Genomic DNA, 24,528 nt, shown 5'->3' with positions numbered 1-24,528 from the left:
TCAACTCTAGGACAAAGAAGAGCAGTTATGGTTAGTTTGCATGTTTCCCCCACAAATATATAATATATATTTATATGTATATAAATAAAAATTCAGTGCTGTAAAAACATCTCCAACTCCATAGGATCTGACCCATCGTAGAAGGCCTATAGCGTTTTACTCTCTTGTTGTCATGGCTAAAAGCTACTGCCGGGAGTATGTAAACTGTACTGGATCTGTGTTAATAGTCCTTGACCTTCATTGACAATACAACACTGAGGAAGTGAAGACTTGTTAATATCATTTCATTTTTTCTCTCTTTTTTGGTTTAATGCACATAGAGCAAAATATCATTTTGTGTTGTGTATCTTTGTTTTTGGTAGGAGCAAAGCACCACGTTTGTATCAAACTGACTGTGTGTATGCATGTATGTAAGTCTCTGTGTGTTTGCGTGTAACTGTGAATGTGTGTGTGTATCTTGTCTCCATAGTCTCTCTCTCTGTGTGTGTGTGTGTGTGTGTGTGTGTGTGTGTGTGTGTGTGTGTGTGTGTGTGTGTGTGTGTGTGTGTGTGTGTGTGTGTGTGTGTGTGTGTGTGTGTGTTTGTGGGGGGGAGGTGCTGTAGGTCTATGAGGAGCAACGGCCCACGTTGATGCCATTCTCTGCGGTGGCCTGCAGCTCGATGGGTCTGGCTGGCTGATCTCCCGGCCGGGCGTTCATCAGAGACAGGTTCCTCACACAGCCTTCGAGCCCCGAGGAGAACTTCCCTCCCGTCATCGCAGATATGTCCGGGGCGCCACCTGTAACACACAAAGACAAATGAGTACACGCACGCACACACACAACATCAGTGCATGTCCTTAGAGAAGACACAATATCACCTCTGTCAATCAGTCATTTGCCTATAGATTTGGGACACTGTACTTTCAAACTTTTTGGAGACCTTGAAAATGAATACTTGACATTTTCCCAACATGTCTCTAACGGGAAGGAGGACACGTACCCAGGTATACGTTGCCTTTGGTGTTCACCATGATGCTTTTGCCTTGTGATTGTCCTTGTCGAATGGCTCCTCCGTCTATCTGAATATATCCCTGTTTACCAGTTCTGATCACACACACAGAAGAAAACGTTCCTTACTCGTATAATCAGTACACTTCATCACAAAGCACAGAGAACATTCGTTGAGAAAATAAATCACTACTAAAAATATAAACATTTTCTATTCTATTAAAAGTAGATCTTCCACTGTATGTGGAATAAGAGGTGAATAATACAAGTTGTAACGGAGCATGAGAGTGGAAGTTCATGTACTGTATGTTACCTCACAGCAGTGACCTTGTGCCATCTGCCATCGTTGATGGGCTCTCTGGACTGGATCTGAGACTCACCACTGCCCAGCTGGTAGCTGTGGACAGACAGGGAACATGCAACAGCAGCATGACTACTGGGACTACATAGAGGAGAATAAAGACCTACAGTGGGGCCTGAAATTACTGACACCCTTGATAAAGATGAGTATACAATACAGCTCAGTATTTTAATTCTTTATTTTATACAGTCATTCTTGCGCATCTTTATGATGGGTGTCAATCATTTTCGACCCCACCGTATGTGCTTATTTAGGACTGGTGCAAACAATACTTACTTTACCAATCACATATACGAACAGCATGGGCATATTCCTTAGGATACCACCATAATCAAGAAGAAAACAGTGATGTCAGTGATGCTTTCTTACCTGAAGACTAAGTGTCCGTTTTGCAGACCAAGACTGATAAAGTCCTTGCCCTTGCCTTGATCTCCAAGTTCCTGGAAATAAAGTTATTTAGATTACAAATTATAGGAAAGTTATGACAGTATAATGACAGACAGTAAAATAGCATATACAGTAGGTATACTCAAATACTACTTGAGAAGGTCTGGTCAGACACATTTCCTAGGTGGCAAAGGTCCGGATGAATATTGTAATTTTTTGGCGTAGTAACAAACCCCCACCTCGCAACCACAAACTGCTCACACTGTTCTAGTTGGAGGAGAGAAAATGTTGCAATTTTAAACATAATTTCCCACAATTCTTCACATTTTGCATGGGGCAGAGAATCCATGTCTTATGTGTGTTTATATGATACCAGGGGTCGAAGCCCAACCGAGCAGTTGAGAACCGCGGTCCATATTGACCCCATTCTGGGTCCAAATCGGACCGATATACTGTACAGTATATCTAACATACTGTATATCTGGATCATATAATAAAACCATAATGGATTTTTTCATATACTGAGCGCACAGGTTTTGTATTAAGACTTATGGAGTTCCCTGTATTGTATAAGATACACACAAATATATTTTTAGACCTATTCAAACTTTGGTCACAAACCTGAATCAAGCTCCTTTTGGTAGTACAGAACAAATGTTACATGCAACATAACAATGAGCATTGAAGCTGTCACAGCCATCGTGCATATTATACAACATACATATTATTGTTAAGGATTGATTGATTTAATTTATTTGTTAATTAAAGGTAGTAGGCTGCTCCAGCCGGAGAAAACAACACATATAGATTCAAGTTCAAAACATGTATTCCATAGTTATGGTGTAGATATAGTGTAAGACTGTCAAATCATCTTACAATACATCTATACATGAAGTACATATCCTGAAATATACCATATTTACCAGGTGTTTTGGTGAGGTGGATACCTTTTTACTAGCATGCATCTTGCGAAAATGGCTAGCGCCATTAACTGACTCCTGGGGAAGATGGGAAGGGGCTTGGGTTAGAGAGGCAAAGCAAGAACCAGGCAAGATGCAGTGCAGTCAATCAAAACAGTGCTGTCAAAACCATGCCAAACCATGCCTGGACCTAGAACTGTGACGTGGCTCGCCCAGAGCCAACAAACCGACAGCCAGTCTGTAAGTTACATCAATCTCAATGCAATGAGAAAGAAGTGAGCTGTGAAAGCCAGTTAAAAACATTAGAAACAACCAAAAGGAAAAGAGCGGTTGAATGCCAGTGAAACACTTTTAGTCTTAGAAAAGCGAGACACAAATCCAATGTATTATTCTAATTATTAATGACAGTGAGTGTAAACGGAAGTGCTGAATCAAAGTGATGTATGCTAGGTTATTGGTAAATATGTGATTAGATAGTAAGGATGATAAATAGTGCTGAGTATTGCCCCGGGGGTGTATGAGTACGGTGGCCAGGTTAGGACATACCACTCCCTGCCACAGGATCAGGCCCTCTTTGGAGTTGGTGTTGACCTTGATTTCCAGCTCAATGGTCTCTGGAGTGTCAGGGCCACTGCAACACACACATACACACACAGACACACATACAGATATTATAACACCCACATAGACATTGTAACACACACAGACATTATAACACACACACAGACATTATAACACACATACAGACATTATAACACACACACAGACATTATAACACACACACAGACATTATAACACACACACAGACATTATAACACACATACAGACATTATAGCACACACACAGACATTATAACACACACACAGACATTATAACACACATACAGACATTATAACACACACACAGACATTATAACACACACAGACATTATAACACACATACAGACATTATAACACACATACAGACATTATAACACACACACAGACATTATAACACACACACAGACATTATAACACACACACAGACATTATAACACACACACAGACATTATAACACACATACAGACATTATAACACACACACAGACATTATAACACACACACAGACATTATAACACACATACAGACATTATAACACACACACAGACATTATAACACACATACAGACATTATAACACACACACAGACATTATAACACACATACAGACATTATAACACACATACAGACATTATAACACACACACAGACATTATAACACACACAGACATTATAACACACATACAGACATTATAACACACACACAGACATTATAACACACATACAGACATTATAACACCCACACAGACATTGTAACACACACAGACATTATAACACACACACAGACATTATAACACACACACAGACATTATAACACACACATACAGACATTATAACACACACACAGACATTATAACACACACACAGACATTATAACACACACACAGACATTATAACACACACATACAGACATTATAACACACACACAGACATTATAACACACACACAGACATAACACACACACAGACATTATAACACACACACACGTTACGTTACAGCCTTATTCTAAAATGGATTAAATAAAAAAAATGTCTCATTAATCTACACACAATACCCCATAATGACAAAAAGAAAACAGGTTTTTCGAAATGTTTACAAATTTATTAAAAATAAAGAACAGAAATACCATATTTACATAATTATTCAGACCCTTTACTATGAGACTTGAAATTGAACTCAGGTGCATCCTGTTTACATGGATCATCCTTGAGATGTTCCTACAACTTGATTGGAGTCCACCTGTGGTAAATTCAATTGATTGGACATGATTTGGAAAGGCACACACCTGTCTATATAAGGTCCCACAGTTGACAGTGCATGTCAGAGCAAAGACCAAGCCATGAGGACAAAGGAATTGTCCGTAGAGCTCCGGGACAGGATTGTGTCGAGGCACAATCTGGGGAAGGGTACCAAAACATTTCTGCAGCATTGAAGGTCCCCAAGAACACAGTGGCTTCTATCATTCTTAAATGAAGAAGTTTGGAACCACCAAGACTCTTCCTAGAGCTGGTACCCGGACAAACTGAGCAATCGGGAGAGAAGGGCCTTGGTCAGGGAGGTGACCAAGAACCCGATGGTCACTCTGACAGAGCTCCAGAGTTCCTCTGTGGAGAAGGGAGAACCTTCCAGAAGGACAACCATCTTTGCAGCACTACACCAATCAGGCCTTTATGGTAAAGTGGCCAGACGGAAGCCCCTCCTCAGTAAAAGACACATGACAGCCCGCTTGGAGTTTGCCAAAAGGCACCTAAAGGACTCTCAGACAATGAGAAACAAGATTGAACTCTTTGGCCTGAATGCCAAACGTCACGTCAGGAGGAAACCTGACACCATCCCTACGGTGAAGCATGGTGATGGTAGCATCATGCTGTGGTGATGTTTTTCAGCTGCAGGGACTGGGAGACTAGTCAGAATCGAGGGAAAGATGAATGGAGCAAAGTATAGAGAGATCCTTGATGAAAACCTGCTACAGCGTGCTCAGGACCTCAGACTGGGGCGAATGTTCACCTTCCAACAGGACAATGACCCTAAGCACACAGCCAAGACAACACAGGAGTGGTTTTGGGAATATCCTTGAGTGGCCCAGCCAGAGCCCGGACTTGAACCTGATGAAACATCTCTGGAGAGCCCTGAAAATAGCTGTGCAGCGACGCTCCACATCCAACCTGACAGAGCTTTAGAGGATCTGCAGAGAATAATGGGAAAAACTTTCCAAATACAGGTGTGCCAAGCTTGTAGCGCCATACCCAAGAAGACTCGAGGCTGTAATCGCTGCCAAAGGTGCTTCAACAAAGTACTGAGTAAAGTGTCTGAATACTTATGTAAATGTGATGTTTCAGCGTTGAATTTTTAATACATTAGCAAAAATGTCTTTAAACCTGTTTTTGCTTTGTCATTATGGGGTATTGTGTGTAGATTGATGAGGAATAAAACTATTTCATCAATTTTACAATAAGGCTGTAACATAACAAAATGTGGAAAAAGTCAAGGGGTTTGAATGCTTTCCAAATGCACTGTACACATGTAGAAAGAGAGAGTAAGAGGGGGAGAGGGAGAGAGAGAAAGAGAGAGGGGGGAGACCCAGACATGGTTTTAAAACTACCCAGACCATGTCAATGTCTCAATACAATAGTGACAATTGTAGAGAAGGAAACTGATACAGCTTAAAGAAAGTTACTTCCTTCTCCACTTGGGAAACTCTGGCTCACCTTCTGGGGAAGATAGTCTTGGGAAGAGAAAGGTAACCGTTGTCATAGAATTTAACTGCATACTCAATGGGGGCATCTATAAAAACAGAGTAGAAAACACAACACCTCAGTTTCCTGTATGTTGCTATATTGAGCCCTAGTGTTAGCGCTCCCTCCGGTGGCAGCAGGGTGAATAGAACCTCCGTCCAACTGGCTCAGTTAGAAATTAACAGTAGTTAGTACACAAGAGTTAAGAAAGAGGGAAAAAGACAAATAAATGTTCTTAACAATATTTGTATTTATATTTTTTTTAAATAACTCTACTTTTGACACATTCCTCAACACAGTATTTCATACTAATGTTGCAGATTGAAAATTCTGTATTGACAGACAAACTGTACAAAATACCACAGTCAGACAACATTCTCCATAGTACATGTCATTCATCACACACACTAGGTCTGTAGAGTTAAGCGAGACAGGCATCTCAGTGCAGTGTGGACCCAGGCGATCGAGTGCTCCATGCATAGTTATCATCTTCAAGGGAGTTTCAACTCACCCAAACGGCTCTCACATCATAATACTTTCATAAAAATACTTTTAGTGGTTAGTAACTGACAACGAACATCCTTGTACCAATGGGTAGAAAATAATGCATTTCACATTCTCAGTTTCCAACGAACGAGAGCAGAAGTGGAGAAAAAAAACAGTTGTTCTCTTGTTGATTTTTACAGGCAGTTTAGAAGACGGCACTTTGGAAGATGGCAGTTTGGACAGGCAGTTTGGACAGGCAGTTTGGAAGACGGCAGTTTGGAAGATGTTGCAGTAAGTAGTTGGTTATGTCACAGACTCGACTGGATGCTTGTTTAGGAGAGGACAAAAGGGGAATTCTAAATGTCTTGCATCTCTAAAACATACACATTATCTCAAACAAGAGAGAGAACAAGTGTCAAAGGGCCAAAACTCAATAATACACAACCGCAAGAAGACGCAATATCCATCTGCATACTACCGTACCCTTTGCCTTTAACAACATACAATTCCCCCCTCCCAACATTTCACAGGATAGGAACCCCAGCCACCAGTTCAGTACAGAATATGAATGTGTAGCGTTGTTTTGGTAGTACAGTGTTGTGTAAGTTTCTCTGATTTGCTGAGTGTGTGTTAGGCTGGCAGCGGGGGCCATGCGGGGGCTCTCGGGGGCCCTTAGGTCGATCAGATGGGCCCCTGACGGTTAGTCACGGTTGTGTCAGGCAGAACTGAAGGGAGGGATACTGTACCATTCCCCCCGCTACCCTCCAAATTCCACAGGGCATCGGCGAAGCTGGAGACCTGGCCTGTGTGTGTGGAATATAGCCATTAGAGGGCAGGGATAAGACACACCAGATCATGTGGTTTTGATACCCAACACTACAGACCACTGCTGGATCCTATAGAGTAGAATAGTTTTTGAATGTTACGTTGTGGAGGTTAGTGTTGAGAATCATCTTCATATGGGCCCATTCCTTAGACGAGGGGTCTGGTTGAGGCCTAGCTAATGCAATGGTCCATGGGAGAGAGATTGTTATGTCTACTGGTAACTAATATCTCTGTCAAGATTATAGGGGTGTATTCTAAGCTAACATATACACAGTGCTACTGTGAAGCGATTTGATGGTATGCCCAGAGATGTCTGTATCTCCTAATGAAGAAACAGCGCTACAAACTAAATCAGCAATCACAATTATACCATACATCAGCATTTATGGCAACAGTGCAATTGTTGGACTAATTGAGAGAAAACAAAAATACTATATATGAACACAGTCGAAGTGTTATAATTAGGTAATTAGGTTACAATGATTTCTTATCCAGATACTCTATCCATAATTGTTCCATTTGATCTGCTAGTCTCCCTCACTGTCTATGATAATAAAGTCACATCTAATGGGACTAGAATAGTGGAATGGTTGTGTATGTGTTGTGTATAGGAGGGGACTAGAATAGATAGTGGAATGGTTGTGTGTGTGTAGTGTATAGGAGGGGACTAGAATAGATAGTGGAATGGTTGTGTGTGTGTAGTGTATAGGAGGGGACTAGAATATATAGTGGAATGGTTGTGTGTGTGTGTGTAGTGTATAGGAGGGGACTAGAATATATAGTGGAATGGTTGTGTGTGTGTAGTGTATAGGAGGGGACTAGAATAGATAGTGGAATGGTTGTGTGTGTGTAGTGTATAGGAGGGGACTAGAATATATAGTGGAATGGTTGTGTGTGTGTAGTGTATAGGAGGGGACTAGAATATATAGTGGAATGGTTGTGTGTGTGTAGTGTATAGGAGGGGACTAGAATATATAGTGGAATGGTTGTGTGTGTGTAGTGTATAGGAGGGGACTAGAATATATAGTGGAATGGTTGTGTGTGTGTAGTGTATAGGAGGGGACTAGAATATATAGTGGAATGGTTGTGTGTGTGTAGTGTATAGGAGGGGACTAGAATATATAGTGGAATGGTTGTGTGTGTGTGTGTAGTGTATAGGAGGGGACTAGAATAGATAGTGGAATGGTTGTGTGTGTGTGTGTGTGTGTAGTGTATAGGAGGGGACTAGAATAGATAGTGGAATGGTTGTGTGTGTGTAGTGTATAGGAGGGGACTAGAATATATAGTGGAATGGTTGTGTGTGTGTAGTGTATAGGAGGGGACTAGAATATATAGTGGAATGGTTGTGTGTGTGTGTGTGTGTAGTGTATAGGAGGGGACTAGAATAGATAGTGGAATGGTTGTGTGTGTGTAGTGTATAGGAGGGGACTAGAATAGATAGTGGAATGGTTGTGTGTGTGTAGTGTATAGGAGGGGACTAGAATAGATAGTGGAATGGTTGTGTGTGTGTGTGTGTGTAGTGTATAGGAGGGGACTAGAATAGATAGTGGAATGGTTGTGTGTGTGTGTAGTGTATAGGAGGGGACTAGAATAGATAGTGGAATGGTTGTGTGTGTGTGTGTGTGTGTGTAGTGTATAGGAGTGGACTAGAATAGATAGTGGAATGGTTGTGTGTGTGTGTGTGTGTGTGTGTGTAGTGTATAGGAGGGGACTAGAGCAGTACTCACTCTCTCCACAGACGGGGCCATTGAAGCCTACAGGACACACACACTGGCTGTTGACACAGCTGCCTCCGTTCTGGCACTGGTCACTGCTCTGGCAGGTATCCTTCAACACCTCACATCGCTCACCTGGAGAGGGCACAGAGACAGGGGTCAGAAATTAGAGGGGTCAAAGTGGCATTAGGGGGAGAGATACACACGACAGTTATCTCGTTTGGGAAAGATTATTTTCAGAAAAGGGTTATTGAATGCCAATTATTAAATCAATCTACGGCACATAGCTCTAACCAAACTGAAATCCCATAGATAGTACTTAATTTAACTATACAATGGACTCACCCTCGAAGCCGTCCTTGCATAGACACTGGTACTCATACTCGGCGCTCGGCATGCAGCTGGCCCCGTTTAGACAGGGGTTGCGGTCACAGGGACTGTTGTCCTTACACTGGATGATGGCCATGCTGTTTGTGAAGCTGTAGGACAGGTCCACCTTCTTACCGTTGATGGACACCTGGACAACGGACAACACAGAGGGTTAGAGGTCCAATCAAGTCCAATTATTCAAGTCAAACGATCAGGGAAAAGAAGACAATTTCATTTTTTTTTTTTTTTTTTACTATTGATGTTCTGTGACTGTGTGGATATGTGAAGCTGTTGTAGTAATATGGTGGTTATAAACATGACATAAGTGCTTATGAATTATAATAAAGGCCATCATGGCTCATGCTGTGTGTGTGTTGAGCTCACCTCTCCTATGCATCCCTTGTACAGAACACTGATGTTAAGGGCCTTGGGTATGATATCAATGTTGGGGACTCCTCCTAGGTACATGGGGGTGTGGATATTCAGGCCCTGGGCCTTGCCTGGCGACGACCTCCTGACCTCACGGCCACCGTCAATCTTCAGAGAGCCGTCCTTGTCGAGGCGCCCGGCTTCCAAGCGGTGCCACTGGCCCTGGGTGACCGGCTCAGGACTGCGCAGGACAGCTTGGCCTGGAAACAAAGACAGTAGCATGATTTCCACTATCACACTGTCTGAGCACGGCAGTGCTTGCTAATGCCTTGCTAGTTTCCTTTTCCACTGTTTTGTTGATGCCTGAGAGGAGCTACGTGTGAAAACGAGGCCAATGAAACAGCGGAGATATCTAGAGACAATGATTAGAGACAATGAGACAATCTAGAGACAATGATTATATAGGTCAACAGTTACAGGTGACTCAATCTATTAGTTAAAGGAATTCTTCAGGATTTTGGCAATGATTAACTCTTGGATACCATTTTATGTCTCTGTGTCAAGTATGAAGTAAGTTAGAGGTAGTTTCGCGAGCAAACACTAACTAGCATTTACGCAATGACTGGAAGTCTATGGTATCTCCTAGCATGCTAGCAGATATCATAGCGCAATGACTGGGCAATGACTACCAGTTAATTAGCTAATTAGCTAATCAGCTAACTAAGGCTAATTAGCAATTGTGCTAGCAACTTCATTCAAACTGCAAGCAGAGACATAAACATGCTATCCATGAGTTCATCTGACTCTGGGGAAGTAGATAAAGCGCCTCATTGCCAAAATCTAGGGCACAACAATAAACAGCTTTGAGCTCGAAAACGAAAAGGTAACAGTTGTAGAGGATACAGCAGATTGAGTAGCTATCATAGTATAACAGTAATATATCAGGGCCTCTCACCCACATCAATAAATATAATTAATAATAAAACTCCTTATTGTGTACTATGCAGTATACAGTTTTATATTGAATCTCTACGCTCTCACCAGTCCCCAGTTCATAGCGGAACTGCACGTGTCCATCCACCATCTCTAGGGAAACAAAATCCTCCGTCTTCATCTTCTTGCCCACACTGAAGAACATCAGACCGACCAGAGCCATGGGTTTGAACTCCATCTCGATGTGCAGGTCGTTGTGGATGTTGGTCAGAGGAGGGTATGCAATGTACGAGTCCATACCGTCAAACAGGGGAGTAGTCACCAATTCACCTAGAGGAAACAAACATCAACAAGATGTTCAAATATGATGTCTAGAAAGAAAGTGGGATCATCCCTCAATGATTATTCGATACAGCAAACAAGGGAAAGGAGGTCCGCTGTCGTATTGCCATCAGAGGCCCGTGTGGGGCAAGCCGCTGTTCTACCATCTTCGGGGGGGGCGGAGGCTTGCCCACTCGAGGAGGGGACATTGCAAAGGAAAATAACCTGTTTCCCTTACCGTCCATGCACTTGTTTCCAGACTTCCCCAAGTGGCATCGGCAGTCGTAGCCCAGGGTGTTCTGACGGTTGATGCAGGTGGCGTCTGGTCCACAAGCCTCTGGGTGGCAGTGCAGGGAGGAGTGGTGCTGGCAGTTACTCCCTGTGAATCCTCTGGGACAGCTACACTTGTACAGACTGGCATCAGAGTCCTGGCATATCCCTCCATTCTGAAACAAAACATCACAATGAATGAATTGTATTTAACAAGTGGGGTCTGAGGTAATGGTGGTCAGCTGACCTGACAGGGACGGTCAGTGCAGACAGGACAGTTGGACACGCCCGTAGAGCTGCGGTCCAGATCCTTGAAGATGACCTCATCACCTTGGATGACCAGCTTACGGATGCAGCCTGGACAGAACAAGAACAAGAACCTTAAACAATGAACCAATGAGAGCATTCCAAAACAATGAACAACAGCTCTATAACAATTCAAAATGATTGAATTTCACTTCCAGTTGGCACTAATATCACTCCATACAGTGTCATCAAAGTGTGTAGTACTGTTGTTAAGCATAACTAGCTACAAAACAAAACAATGATCTCTAACCAATGAAGCCAGTCTTGAGGCTAGCAGTCTTGGCCAGGAGGGTGTAGTTGGGGTAACCACCCACATACAACTCCTCATTCAGATCCAGCCCCTGGAACTTGCCCTGTAATACGAGACAGGAAATAGTGTTCATGGATTAATCTCCAGCATATGTACTTTGTATAAATTCAACAGTCTATAACTGACTATGAAAAACTACCTGGGAGCTTCTGTTGGATATTTTTGTCTGAATAATATTGTTCAAAAGCCTCTGGATCAAAAAAATGATCATGTAAAACTACCTGTGAGCTTCCGTTGACTGGAGCCTCTCTGTCCACTATGATGGAGCCCTGTGTCTGGTTGCGGTAGAGTTCTATGGTATGGAACTCTCCTAGTTTGATGGGTGTGGGGTAGCGGATGGTGGCCATGCCAGAACCCACGTCAAACCTGCCAGGAGAAAATAGTTCAGGTTAGCGTTATTGCTATCGTTCTTGTTATTATCATTGTCACTGTCATCATGATCGTGATCAGCATCAATATTGACAGACTCTAATGTCAGTTTAAGTTACCATTCATCAATAGCTTGTTTATTCTTACAAATTGAGCTCATATAGCATGCATAGCAACCCCTAATGCTCCAGAATGACACAGCCAGGTGCTCACCTGAACTCAGGCCTGCCTCCCACCAGCCCCAAAGAGATGAAGTCTGCTCCCATGGTCCTCTTCTGTCCGTTATAGATGATCATACCTGGTGGAAAAGTAGAGGTACAAATACTTTTGTTCACACACCTCCCCTCCTAGAGCCAGTCAGAAGCAGAGGCACCAGGGTGAGAGCTGAGGTCACTCAGTCAAAAAAGCTGCATGCTAGCAGGTTTAGGGCCAAGCTTGGGACAGTCAAAGCCAGGTTCTAGTATCTGCTGCTCTGGGGCATTGCTCTTTCTGGTCTGGTCTAGCTCTGCCTTTACACGGGCTGCATGCCAACGACACATGCTCTGCTAAACTCTTCCCAACTAGCACCGCGGCCATCATCATCATCAAGGTCAAAGCCAGGGCAGTCTAAAACCATGCCTCCTAAACATAAGCATATCCCTAACATCTATGGCTCTGAAAGGGAAGAGGATAGAGCTTAAATGCAGCACAAGTGTTGCTTTGTTGTTCTGTTCACACTGTATAACTTCCATAAAGTTGGTATGGAAGTTGTTATCAGAGTATGTGTGTCACCCATTGAAGCACCCCATCTTGCTGGTGGTACTGTGCTCTGTACTAGCGTCAGAACTAGGAAGACAAAATGCCTATAGCCACATACAATACTGCACAATGTCCATTATGAGGCTCATTCATTGTATAGGTGAATAAGACATTGTATTTCATTAATTTTACAATAATAATGTGTGTCTTTGGAAGCAGCATTGCAATCCTGTTGGTATAAGTTGATGCAGAGTGATGAAATGGATTGTAATAACGGCCATCTTTCCATGCATCGGCATCATACTATCTTGACACCATTAGGCCAATGACTGTAATGGATTGACGAGCGGGGGGCTGCCAATACAACCATCATGCCTGAAGGAGGACATAGGTCATTCTCCATAGGCTTCTCTCTCACTGCTACCAGCTGTACTCTACAATGCAATGCCTTATAGCAAGGTAAAAGGTAAACATCACTGGTGGCTTTTCTGGACTTTTAGCCCAAAAAGCAACACCTGCTTCATTCTTGAGTGTGTGAGTTACAGCACTGCGACTCACCCGCATACAGTAGGAGACCTTCACACCGCATAGGTGAGAAGAGAGGGAGAGTGTGGAGAGATAGAAGAACGGGGGTAAACTCATACATGGGAAAACAACAATAAATGACAAACAAGACAAAAATAAGGAACGACAACGTACTAAAGGACACAAAATAAGATCATAACAGATGGAGTATCATTGAATCATAAAAATGCACAAATCCACTGGCACCGAAACTCTACAGACAAAAACATTAGTCTAGTACATTAATCTGATTATACCAATGTGACTGAAATCTCACCATCAGGATTGTCTGGCCTGAAGCTGATCTTGATGCTGAAGGACTTGTAGGCGTTCTTGATGGTGGGCAGAGTGAGATAGGACAGGGGCTCCTGGGTGAAATGGGGCATCACTCGATCTGTAGAGATAGAGGAGTTATAGTTAGATACTGCCAATATTTAAAGTTCCCCTCTGATTGAACTGACTGTCTGTGAACTAGAGACAGGGAACAGGGAATCATGGAGCTAGATACTGCCAATATTTAAAGTTCCCCTCTGATTGAACTGACTCTGTGAACTACAGACATGGAACAGGGAATCATAGAGCTAGATACTGCCAATATTTAAAGTTCCCCTCTGATTGAACTGACTCTGTGAACTACAGACATGGAACAGGGAATCATAGAGCTAGATACTGCCAATATTTAAAGTTCCCCTCTGATTGAACTGACTGTCTATGAACTAGAGACAGGGAACAGGGAATCATGGAGCTAGATACTGCCAATATTTAAAGTTCCCCTCTGATTAAGCTGACTGTCTATGAACTAGAGACAGGGAACAGGGAATCATGGAGCTAGATACTGCCAATATTTAAAGTTCCCCTCTGATTAAGCTGACTGTCTATGAACTAGAGACAGGGAACAGGGAATCATGGAGCTAGATACTGCCAATATTTAAAGTTCCCCTCTGATTAAGCTGACTGTCTATGAACTAGAGACAGGGAACAGGGAATCATGGAGCTAGATACTGCCAATATTTAAAGTTCCCCTCTGATTAAGCTGACTGTCTATGAACTAGAGACAGGGAACAGGGAATCATGGAGCTAGATACTGCCAATATTTAAAGTTCCCCTCTGATTAAGCTGACTGTCTATGAACTAGAGACAGGGAACAGGGAATCATGGAGCTAGATACTGCCAATATTTAAAGTTCCCCTCTGATTGAACTGACTGTCTATGAACTAGAGACAGGGAATCATGGAGCTAGATACTGCCAATATTTAAAGTTCCCCTCTGATTGAACTGACTGTCTGTGAACTAGAGACAGGGAACAGGGAATCATGGAGCTAGATACTGCCAATATTTAAAGTTCCCCTCTGATTAAGCTGACTGTCTATGAACTACAGACATGGAACAGGGAATCATAGAGTTGGATAAAGGCAACAATGTTATATTCTCTTCCACAGTGTGTTTCTATACAGCTGACTGACCATGGACTTTGAGGGTGGTGAAGGCCTCCACTTTTCCCTGCTTGTTGGAGGCAGTGCACACGTATGTCCCAGAATCCTCGTGGGTCAATCCAGGAACCGTCAAGGTGTTGACTACCTGTAAACACTTAGGAGGAAGCTCCCCATCCAGCTACAGAGAGAAGGATGCACAGAACATGTTACAAAAGGTCAAATCAGGATCCTGTTCACAAGGCACATACTGTAGATGGAAAATAGTCAGAAACAGATAGGCACCATCTTCACTAGTTTGTTTTCCGTTGCACTGATAGGGTGTTGGTTACCTTGGACCATTTGATGGCAGGCACTGGGTATCCTGATGCCACACAGGGCAGGACAGCATCAGATCCCACTGTCACTTCCTTCAGCTCTGGCAGAGCTGTGATCTGGGGTAGGGCTTTACAAACAAACATCTGTCAATACATGGTCGAAGGGGACAAGAGCTATAGGAGTGTGTGTGTGTGTGTGTCTGTGCATGTGTGTGCGTGTGCGTGTGCGCGCGCGCGCGCGTGCGTGTGTGTGTGTGTGTGTGTGTGTGTGTGTGTGTGTGTGTGTGTGTGTGTGTGTGTGTGTGTGTGTGTGTGTGTGTGTGTGGGTTTGCAGACATACAGGACCAGTACACTCATTTTTCTACTCACACTGGACATTGAGGACCACCTGGGACTGCACAGAGCCCACATCGTTGGTGGCAGTGCAGCGGTACTGTCCAGCGTCAGCGTCTGTCACCTGTTCGATCTTAAGCATGCCGCCCTTCACCACAATGTGTGCCGGTAGCAGCCCTCCCACCTTGCTCCAGCGCACCGTGGGCTGGGGCTCGCCGATGGCCTGGCACTCAAACTCCACCGAGTTACCAACCATAACAGTCTGCACTGAGGTACGCACGTTGATCATTACCTTGGGAAGGGCTTCAGGCAATGGGGAGAGGAGAGACAGGGTTCATACAAACACTGAATTAATACTGTAAAAATAAAGATAATTGCAGAGCCATTTATAGAGATATACATCTATGTGATTCCCAGATCATTGAGAGGGATTGCATAGTGGGGCTATACAAAATATTCTGTATTATAAATATGGGTTGTGACAGTGTCAATGATTGTATGAGGGTGTTGGACATGGGAAAACCTTGGATGGTGAGCTTGGCGGTATCCTGAGCCTGGCCATGAACACTGGTGGCTCTGCAGATGTAGACGCCCTCATTGCTCTGATCCAGGTTCTCAATCCTACACAAAACACACACGGATCAGATACAGGCAGATAACCCAAATGCACGTCCTGATTTCACCAAGAGGGACATGATCACGGATCATAATTTTGTTGATCCTGGATCATCATCTGGTTAATCCTGGATCATCATTTGACTGTGTTGATCCTGGATCATCATTTAACATCATTGAACCTGGATTGTCATTTAACAGTGTTGGTCCTGGATCATCATTTAACAGCATTGATCCTGGATTGTCATTTAACTGTGTTGATCCTGGATCATCATTTAACTGCATGGATCATAATTTTTCTATTTTTTATTTAACTGTTAAGTCAGTTAAAAACAAATTCGTATTTACAATGACGGCATACATCAGCCAAACCCGGGATTACACAGGGCCAATTGTGCGCCGCACTATGGGAGTCCCAATCATGGCCAGTTGTGATATAGCCTGGATTCGAACCAGGGTGTCTGTAGTGACGCCTCTAGCACTGAGATGCAGTGCCTTAGACCGCTGCGCCACTCAGGAGCCCAACTGTGTTGATCCTGGATCATCATTTAACTGTGTTGATCATTGCATGTTTATTTTTTGGGGTTATTTTCTTTTTTCCCCACCTTTATTTAACCAGGTAGGCTAGTTGAGAACAAGTTCTCATTTACAACTGCGACCTGGCCAAGATAAAGCAAAGCAATGTGACACAAACAACAACACAGAGTTACACATGGAATAATCAAGCGTACAGTCAATAACACAATAGAAAAAAAAGAAAGTCTATAAACAGTGTGTGCTAATGGTGTGAGGCGGTAAGGCAATAAATAGGCCATAGTAGCAAGTAATTACAATTTAGCAAATTAACACAGGAGTTATAGATGAGCAGATGATGATGTGCAAGTAGAAAAACTGGTGTGCAAAAGAGCCGAAAAGTAAATAAAAACAATATGGGGATGAGGTAGGTAGATTGGGTGGGCTATTTACAGATGGGCTATGCACAGCTGCAGCGATCAGTTAGCTGCTCATGTAACAGTTTAACTTTAGACCGTCCCCTCGCCCCGACACGGGCACGAACCAGGGACCCTCTGCACACATCAACAACAGTCACCCACGAAGCGTCGTTACCCATCGCTCCACAAAGGCCGCGGCGCTTGCAGAGCAAGGGGAACCACTACTTCAAGGTCTCAAAGCGAGTGACGTAACCGATTGAAACGCTATTAGCGCGCACCACAGCTAACTAGCTAGCCATTTCACATCCGTTACACTCAGATAGCTGATGTTTAAAGTTAGTGAGGAAAATATAAGTCTCCAGCTTCAGCGATATTTGCAATTTGTTCTAGTCACTGGCAGCAGAGAACTGGAAGGAAAGGCGGCCAAAGGAGGTGTTGGCTTTGGGGATGACCAGTGAGATATACCTGCTGGAGCGCGTGCTACGGGTGGGTGTTGTTATCGTGACCAGTGAGCTGAGATAAGGCGGAGCTTTACCTAGCATAGACTTATAGATAGGTCATCTATAAGTCTATACTAGAGGTAAGAATCCGAGAATTGAGCCAGTTGGTCTGGCCACGAATATGTAGCGAGGGCCAGCCGCAGTGGTGGGTGGTATAAGGGGCTTTGGTGACAAAACGGATGGCACTGTGTTTGCTGAGTAGAGTATTGGAAGCTATTTTGTAAATGACATCGCCGAAGTCGAGGATCGGTAGGATAGTCCGTTTTATGAGGGTATGTTTGGCGGCGTGACTGAAGGAGGCTTGGTTGCGAAATAGGAAGCCGATTCTAGATTTCATTTTGGATTGGAGATGTTTAATATGAGTCTGGAAGGAGAGTTTACAGTCTAGCCAGACACCTAGGTATTTGTAGTTGTCCACATATTCTAAGTCAGAACCGTCCAGAGTAGTGATGCTAGTCGGGCGGGTGCGGGCAGCGAATGGTTGAAAAGCATGCATTTGGTTTCACTAGCGTTTAAGAGCAGTTGAAGGCCACGGAAGGAGTGTTGTATGGCATTGGAGCTCGTTTGGAGGTTAATTAACACTGTGTCCAAAGAAGGGCCAGATGTATACAGAATGGTGTCGTCTGCATAGAGGTGGATCAGGGAATCACCCGCAGCAAGAGCGACATCGTTGATATATACAGAGAAAAGAGTCGGTCCGAGAATTGAACGTTGTGGTACCCCCAGAGACTGCCAGAGGTCAGGACAACAGGCCCTCCGATTTGACACACTGAACTCTGTCTGAGAAGTAGTTGGTGAACTAGGCAAGGCAGTGGTTTGAGAAACAAAGGCTGTTGAGTCTGCCGATAAGAATACGGTGATTGACAGTCGAAAGCCTTGGCCAGGTCGACAAATACGGCTGCACAGTACTGTCTTTTATCGATGGCGGTTATGATATCGTTTAGTACCTTGAGCGTGGCTGAGGTGCACCCGTGAGCAGCTCGGAAACCGGATTGCACAGCGGAGAAGGTACGGTGGGATTCGAAATGGTCAGTGATCTGTTTATTAACTTGGTTGTTATGTATTTTGACTGCCTGCTGTAAAGTGACTCCTGGCTCTCTCACCTCAGCACTCCGTCTTTGATGTGATGGTTGGGGGGCAGGGCTCCTCCCTCTTTCAGCCACTCCATGGTGGTCCCCAGGCCTCCTGCAGCAGAGCAGGTGAACTCCACAGCACTACCCTCGGCCTTCACCTCCACCTGAGGAGACACACGCACCGCTAGGGGCGCTACACACACACGTGCATTCACACACAGACGCACACACACATACACAATAAGGGAGTGTTTGTGTGCTTATTCACTGAAAGTGTCTGTGTCCATACGTTTTTATGATAACAAATAGGTACCTTACTGTAGACTAATTTCATCGACACAGAAGCCAGGCTGTGACTGAGCACAGTACTTACATCTGACTGTAACCTTGGCATGTGCTTCACTGGTGCCCACTTTGTTGGTGGCGACACACTTGTAAGTGCCAGCGTCCTCGGCTGTGGCCAGGTTGATCTGGAGGTCTCCTGCTTGGACGTCAGCCCTGGTGGACAGGCTGCCGTTTAGCTTGGTCCACTGGAAGAGCAGCGGGGGAGTACCATGGGCCAGGCACTGCAGTCGGATCACCTCGCCCACACGCACTGCCACGTCGTCGGGCAGGGAGGTGGCATAGGGAGGAGCTGCATCACAGAGACATCGAAGGTTAGAGATACTAAAGTGACTAGTATTAGGAATAGATTATGATTTGTGACTTGATTCAGGAAGCTGGACATTTGGCGCTAGTTCCGACTTCACAGTAGGGCCCAAATAATTATCATTTTCTAATAGTTTTTTCTTCCGATATGCCTTCTTGAACATGTGAACTTTCATGTGCCTTAATAAAAAAATTGTAGGTGATCTGTAAATATGAAGAAAAAAAATGTAAATGACAAGCCTAGTTTAGCCAAGGAGAAAGTATATAACAATACAGGGAGAAAGACAGGATCCTTCCTGACTTGCCATGATTGGCTGTGATAATGGAGGGGCTGGATATGCCGAGAGATGTTTGGCCTGTCATATCACAGGCTTCTGCCTACATGTATAACAGAATGGGGTTTCCCTGGTCAGTATATAGATCATCTTTGCTTCCGCAGATTTTTGGAAAGATATAGTTATGGACAACTGCAAAAGTGTTGCTACAGCGCTCAACAACATTGCTGCCCTGAATTTAGTGTAGGTTGGCATTTATTGTCATGAATCTTGACTTAGAGGCATCTCTGCAGAGTGGTCCCTAGCTCGTACAGCCACAAAGTCATAAAGTCATTTTAAACCTAATCCTAACTTTAACCACACTGCTAACCCTAATGCCTAACCCTAACCTTTAATTTGGCTCAGTTTTGCCTCAAGGGCAAGAGTCATGACAATAAATATCATAAGGTGAATGCACCAATTTGTAAGTCGCTCTGGATAAGAGTGTCTGCTAAATGACTTAAATGTAAATGTAAAATAAACGTCAACCTGCAAATTTAGCTGGTGCTATCGACAAAGCTCAGTTGGAGAAAGTTTAAGTAGAGAGATTACTTTCTGCCGACTCATATGCATTTACATGGGTGGGGCTAAGGCTTAAGAGGGCGTGCAAGATGCTGAATGGGCGTAAACAAAGAAGAGGTCTCCAGCAAGTGTGAACATCTCAGCAAAATCTTTCAAGGGCTTTTTTCCTACTTGTCCCCTGAGTGGTTTTACAGCATAACTTTCCCATGTTTCATCCAACTACAGTTGATAGATTTTGAAGCTATAAGTCTATATTTTTATAAAACGTAAAAGCAAATCACTAAATTAGACTTAAGCTCGCATAGAGATGTGAGGTCACATTTATGCATGGTGAGACGTGATTCATGAGCTGTGTCATTGAGTTTTACTGGTGTTAATAATCTATATAAGTCTCCACAATATTTCTGTTCAGACTGGAACCAGCAGTGATGAAACCCTAACCTGGACCCAGATCTCTTTGGTTCCAGATTTGTATTGCCAACACGATCACGATTAACAGGAGTTGGTTAAGCATTACAAAATATTTGGGACCAGGCTAATAAAATCTGTTTATCAGACTCACTCTCCACATCCAGCATGATGGTGACCTCTGTGGTGCCCATGTTGTTGGTGGCATTACAGATGTACTCTCCAGAGTCTGCCCGGCCAACACTGGGCAGGACTAGGGTGTTGTCCACTACCTTATGTCTCCAGGGAAGAGGGGCACGCAGCTTAGACCATGTGATCTTAGGGGCAGGGAATCCTTAGGAGGGAGGGAAATCACAATATCAGTGTGTAAAAAGGACTTAAGTGAATGTAAATTATTTGTAATGCCAGTTGTATGCTCTTAGCAAAGATGAGGTGTCTATGACATGAAGTTCCTCTCAGCTCTCATTTGTAGGATGTATTCTCTGTACTAACAAGTATCAATACAATCAATACAATCAAAACCTGGGAACTATCTTCGCTTTAATAATCATTAGTGTAATTTGGAAGTGCATCAGTTACCGTGAGCGTCACATCTCAGTGTGGTGGTCTGTCCCTCCACCACCACCATAAGGGGTTCTGGCACAGAGGCACGGGGCGAGGTGGGCACCTGGGCACCCCCTTCCACGATCACTTCCACCCTGGTCTCGGTGGTTCCCTCGTTGTTGCGGGCCGTGCACACGTAGTTGCCACTGTCTTCTGGACGGGCCACTAGGACCTGGGAGGGGAAGACCGTGTCGTGTCTTTTGGACTATCATTAATGTGAAGACTGTTATATTATCAAATCAATTCTCTAGGTGTAATTATTATGATTAAACTAATCACGTAAACATGAATTAACAAGGAAGTCGGGGCACCACGGGAAAATGTTGTTTAAAGAGTTAGTATTTCCCAAATTGAACTCTTATTTTCATATCTTATTGATTACAGTCACTTATTAATGTGTTACCTCATCAGTCATATTCTGAATGTCGCAAACTCTTGGATATCTGCACGAACCCTAGCATAAATTATGAATCATCGATATACAAATTGGCTTAATTATTTATTTACTAACTAACTAAATAATCACACAGAAGTACATAAACACACACAGGATAGGTTATACATATAGAGCGGGCGGGATTTTTCATGCACCGGCAGAAGAGAGATGCTACGTCTGGTAAGACGAGTGGTGGGGGTGTGTGTCTATTTGTCAATAACAGCTGTTGAGAGATGTCTAATATTAAAGAAGTCTCGAGGTATTGCTCGCCTGAGGTAGAGTACCTTATGATAAGCTATAGACCACACTATCTACCAAGAGAGTTCTCATCTATATCACTCGTAGCCGTCTATTTACCACCACAGACCGATGCTGGCACTAAGACCGCACTCAACCAACTCTATAAGGCCATAAGCAAACAAGAAAATGCTCATCCAGAAGTGGAACTCCTAGGGGCCGGGGACGTTAATGCAGGGAGACTTAACTTCTTATGGCTGCAAGGGGCAGTATTGAGTAGCCAGTTAAATAGTGCCCATTTCAAACGGCCTCGTACTCAATTCTTGCTCGTACAATATGCATATTATTATTACTATTGGATGGAAAACACTCTCTAGTTTCTAAAACCGTTTGAATTATTTCTCTGAGTGAAACAGAACTCATTCTGCAGCACTTTTCCTGACCAGGAAGTGGAATGTCAGAAATATATGCTCTGTTCAACTTCCTGCCTATACATCGTCATGATACGTAAGAGTCTACGTACACTTCATACGCCTTCCTCTGGGTGTCAAGAGGCTGTGAGAGAAGAAATGTTGTGTTTATCTTGGTCTGAGGTGGAATAAAAGCTATTTCTTTGACGTGACCGTCCACTTCCTGTTTCTGGAGCGCGCGAAAGAGGACATGGATATGCCTTCTGTTTTGCTCTCGTTATGGACGACTAACATCTCCGTCTTAGATTTTATTTGATACATGTGACCATATCATCGTAACGTATGTTTTTTCAATATAGTTTAATCAGATTATTGAAATTTTTTCGGGAGTTTTGCCGTGTTCCGTACTCTGACTTTGTTGTCGTTGGAGAGATCCGTGCCACTCGGCTAGTGTGCATGCTAAATGAAGAGGGATATTTGCCGTTCCAGATCAAAACAACGACTGTTCTGGACAAAGGACACCTTGTCCAACATTCTGACGGAAGATCACCAAAAGTAAGAAACATTTTATGATGCTATTTCTAATATCTGTCGTGCATGTGAACTGGTCGTGGGCGCCCAAGTGTTTCTGGCTATTGTGGCTACGCTAATATAGCGCTACATTTTGTTTTCGCTGTAAAACATTTAATAAATCGGAAATATTGTCTGGAATCACAAGATGCCTGTCTTTCAATTGCTGTACACTATGTATTTTTCAGAAATGTTTTATGATGAGTAATTAGGTATTTGACGTTGGTGTCTGTAAATATTATGGCTGCTTTCGGTGCAATTTCTGATTGTAGCTGAAATGTAAACTATGATTTATACCTGAAATATGCAAATTTTTCGAACAAAACATATGCTATACAATAAATATGTTATCAGACTGTCATCTGATTAAGTTTTTTCTTGGTTAGTGGCTATTTATTTCTTTATTTGGTCGAATTTGTGATAGCTACTGATGGAGTAAGAAACTGATGGAGTAAGAAAAGTGGTGTCTTTTGCTAACGTGGTTAGCTAATAGATTTACATATTTTGTCTTCCCTGTAAAACATTTTAAAAATCGGACATGTTGGCTTGATTCACAAGATGTGTACCTTTCATATGCTGTATTGGACTTGTTAATGTGTGAAAGTTAAATATTTAAAAAAAATATCTTTTGAATTTCGCGCCCTGCACTTTGAGCTGGCTGTTGTCATAAGTGTACCGACGTCGGGTTTGCAGCCCAAACAGGTTAACTTACCAAGTTTTTACCAGCATGTCACATGTGCAACCAGAGGGAAAAAAACTCTAGACCACCTTTACTCCACACACAGAGATGCATACAAAGCTTTCCCCCGCCCTCCATTTGGCAAATCTGACCATAATTATATCCTCTTGATTCCTGCTTACAAGCAAAAACTATAGCAGGAAGTACCAGTGACTCGCTCAATACGGAAGTGGTCAGATGACGCCGATGCTACGCTACAGGACTGTTTTGCTAGAACAGACTGGAATAATCCTACTACACCGGCTCTGACTCTCGTCGGATGTGGCAGGGCTTGAAAACTATTACGGACTACAAAGGAAAACCCAGACGCGAGCTGCCCAGTGACGTGAGCTTAGCAAACAAGCTAAATGCCTTTTATGCTCGCTTCAAGGCAAGCAACACTGAAGCATGCATGAGAGCACCAGCTGTTCTGGATGACTGTGTGATAACGCTCTCGGTAGCTGATGTGAGCAAGACCTTTAAACAGGTCAACATTCACAAAACCGCAGGGCCAGATGGATTACCAGGACGTGTACTCAAAGCATGCGAGGACCCACTGGCAAGTGTTTTCACTGACATTTTGAACCTCTCCCTGACTGAGTCAGTACCTACATGTTTCAAGCAGACCACCATAGCCCCTGTGCCCAAGAAAGTGAAGGTAATCTGCCTAAATGATTACCGCCCTGTACCACTCAGGTCGGTAGCCATGAAGTGCTTTGAAAGGCTGGTCATGGCTCACATCAACAGCATCCTACCGGTTACCCTAGACCCACTCCAATTCGCATACCGCCCCAACAGATCCACAGATGACGCAATCTCATTTGCACTCCACACTGCCCTTTCCCACCTGGACAAAGGGAACACCTATGTGAGAATGTTGTTCATTGACTACAGCTAGGAG

The 24,528-nt window shown here is 43.5% G+C and overlaps 1 protein-coding gene across 1 annotated transcript in view; it reads right to left on the bottom strand.

Moving 5' to 3' along the window:
* Window positions 1-515: 515 nt before the first annotated feature.
* The window catches only part of hspg2 (heparan sulfate proteoglycan 2), a 141,962-nt gene continuing 117,949 nt past the window's right edge, over window positions 516-24,528 (bottom strand). Inside the window, exons 56-80 of the mRNA XM_039008751.1 lie at window positions 21,233-21,428; window positions 20,808-20,987; window positions 19,135-19,395; window positions 18,792-18,954; window positions 16,165-16,262; window positions 15,678-15,944; window positions 15,324-15,436; window positions 15,025-15,172; window positions 13,839-13,955; window positions 12,473-12,557; window positions 12,112-12,256; window positions 11,831-11,933; window positions 11,522-11,631; window positions 11,243-11,450; window positions 10,792-11,013; window positions 9,766-10,010; window positions 9,358-9,529; window positions 9,025-9,147; window positions 7,219-7,275; window positions 5,960-6,035; window positions 3,203-3,287; window positions 1,719-1,789; window positions 1,302-1,385; window positions 981-1,084; window positions 516-777 (exon numbers count right to left, since the gene is read on the bottom strand). Of these exons, the coding sequence (XP_038864679.1) occupies window positions 605-777; window positions 981-1,084; window positions 1,302-1,385; window positions 1,719-1,789; window positions 3,203-3,287; window positions 5,960-6,035; window positions 7,219-7,275; window positions 9,025-9,147; window positions 9,358-9,529; window positions 9,766-10,010; window positions 10,792-11,013; window positions 11,243-11,450; window positions 11,522-11,631; window positions 11,831-11,933; window positions 12,112-12,256; window positions 12,473-12,557; window positions 13,839-13,955; window positions 15,025-15,172; window positions 15,324-15,436; window positions 15,678-15,944; window positions 16,165-16,262; window positions 18,792-18,954; window positions 19,135-19,395; window positions 20,808-20,987; window positions 21,233-21,428 (3,606 nt within the window). The 3' untranslated portion in view covers window positions 516-604. The remainder of the gene's footprint in view (window positions 778-980; window positions 1,085-1,301; window positions 1,386-1,718; window positions 1,790-3,202; window positions 3,288-5,959; window positions 6,036-7,218; window positions 7,276-9,024; window positions 9,148-9,357; window positions 9,530-9,765; window positions 10,011-10,791; window positions 11,014-11,242; window positions 11,451-11,521; window positions 11,632-11,830; window positions 11,934-12,111; window positions 12,257-12,472; window positions 12,558-13,838; window positions 13,956-15,024; window positions 15,173-15,323; window positions 15,437-15,677; window positions 15,945-16,164; window positions 16,263-18,791; window positions 18,955-19,134; window positions 19,396-20,807; window positions 20,988-21,232; window positions 21,429-24,528) is intronic.

This window comes from Salvelinus namaycush, chromosome 14 (assembly GCF_016432855.1).
Source record: "Salvelinus namaycush isolate Seneca chromosome 14, SaNama_1.0, whole genome shotgun sequence".
Classification (NCBI taxonomy): Eukaryota; Metazoa; Chordata; class Actinopteri; order Salmoniformes; family Salmonidae; genus Salvelinus; species Salvelinus namaycush.
The sequence above is the reverse complement of the archived record's forward strand: the minus strand, read 5'-3'. Positions and strand labels throughout refer to the sequence as shown.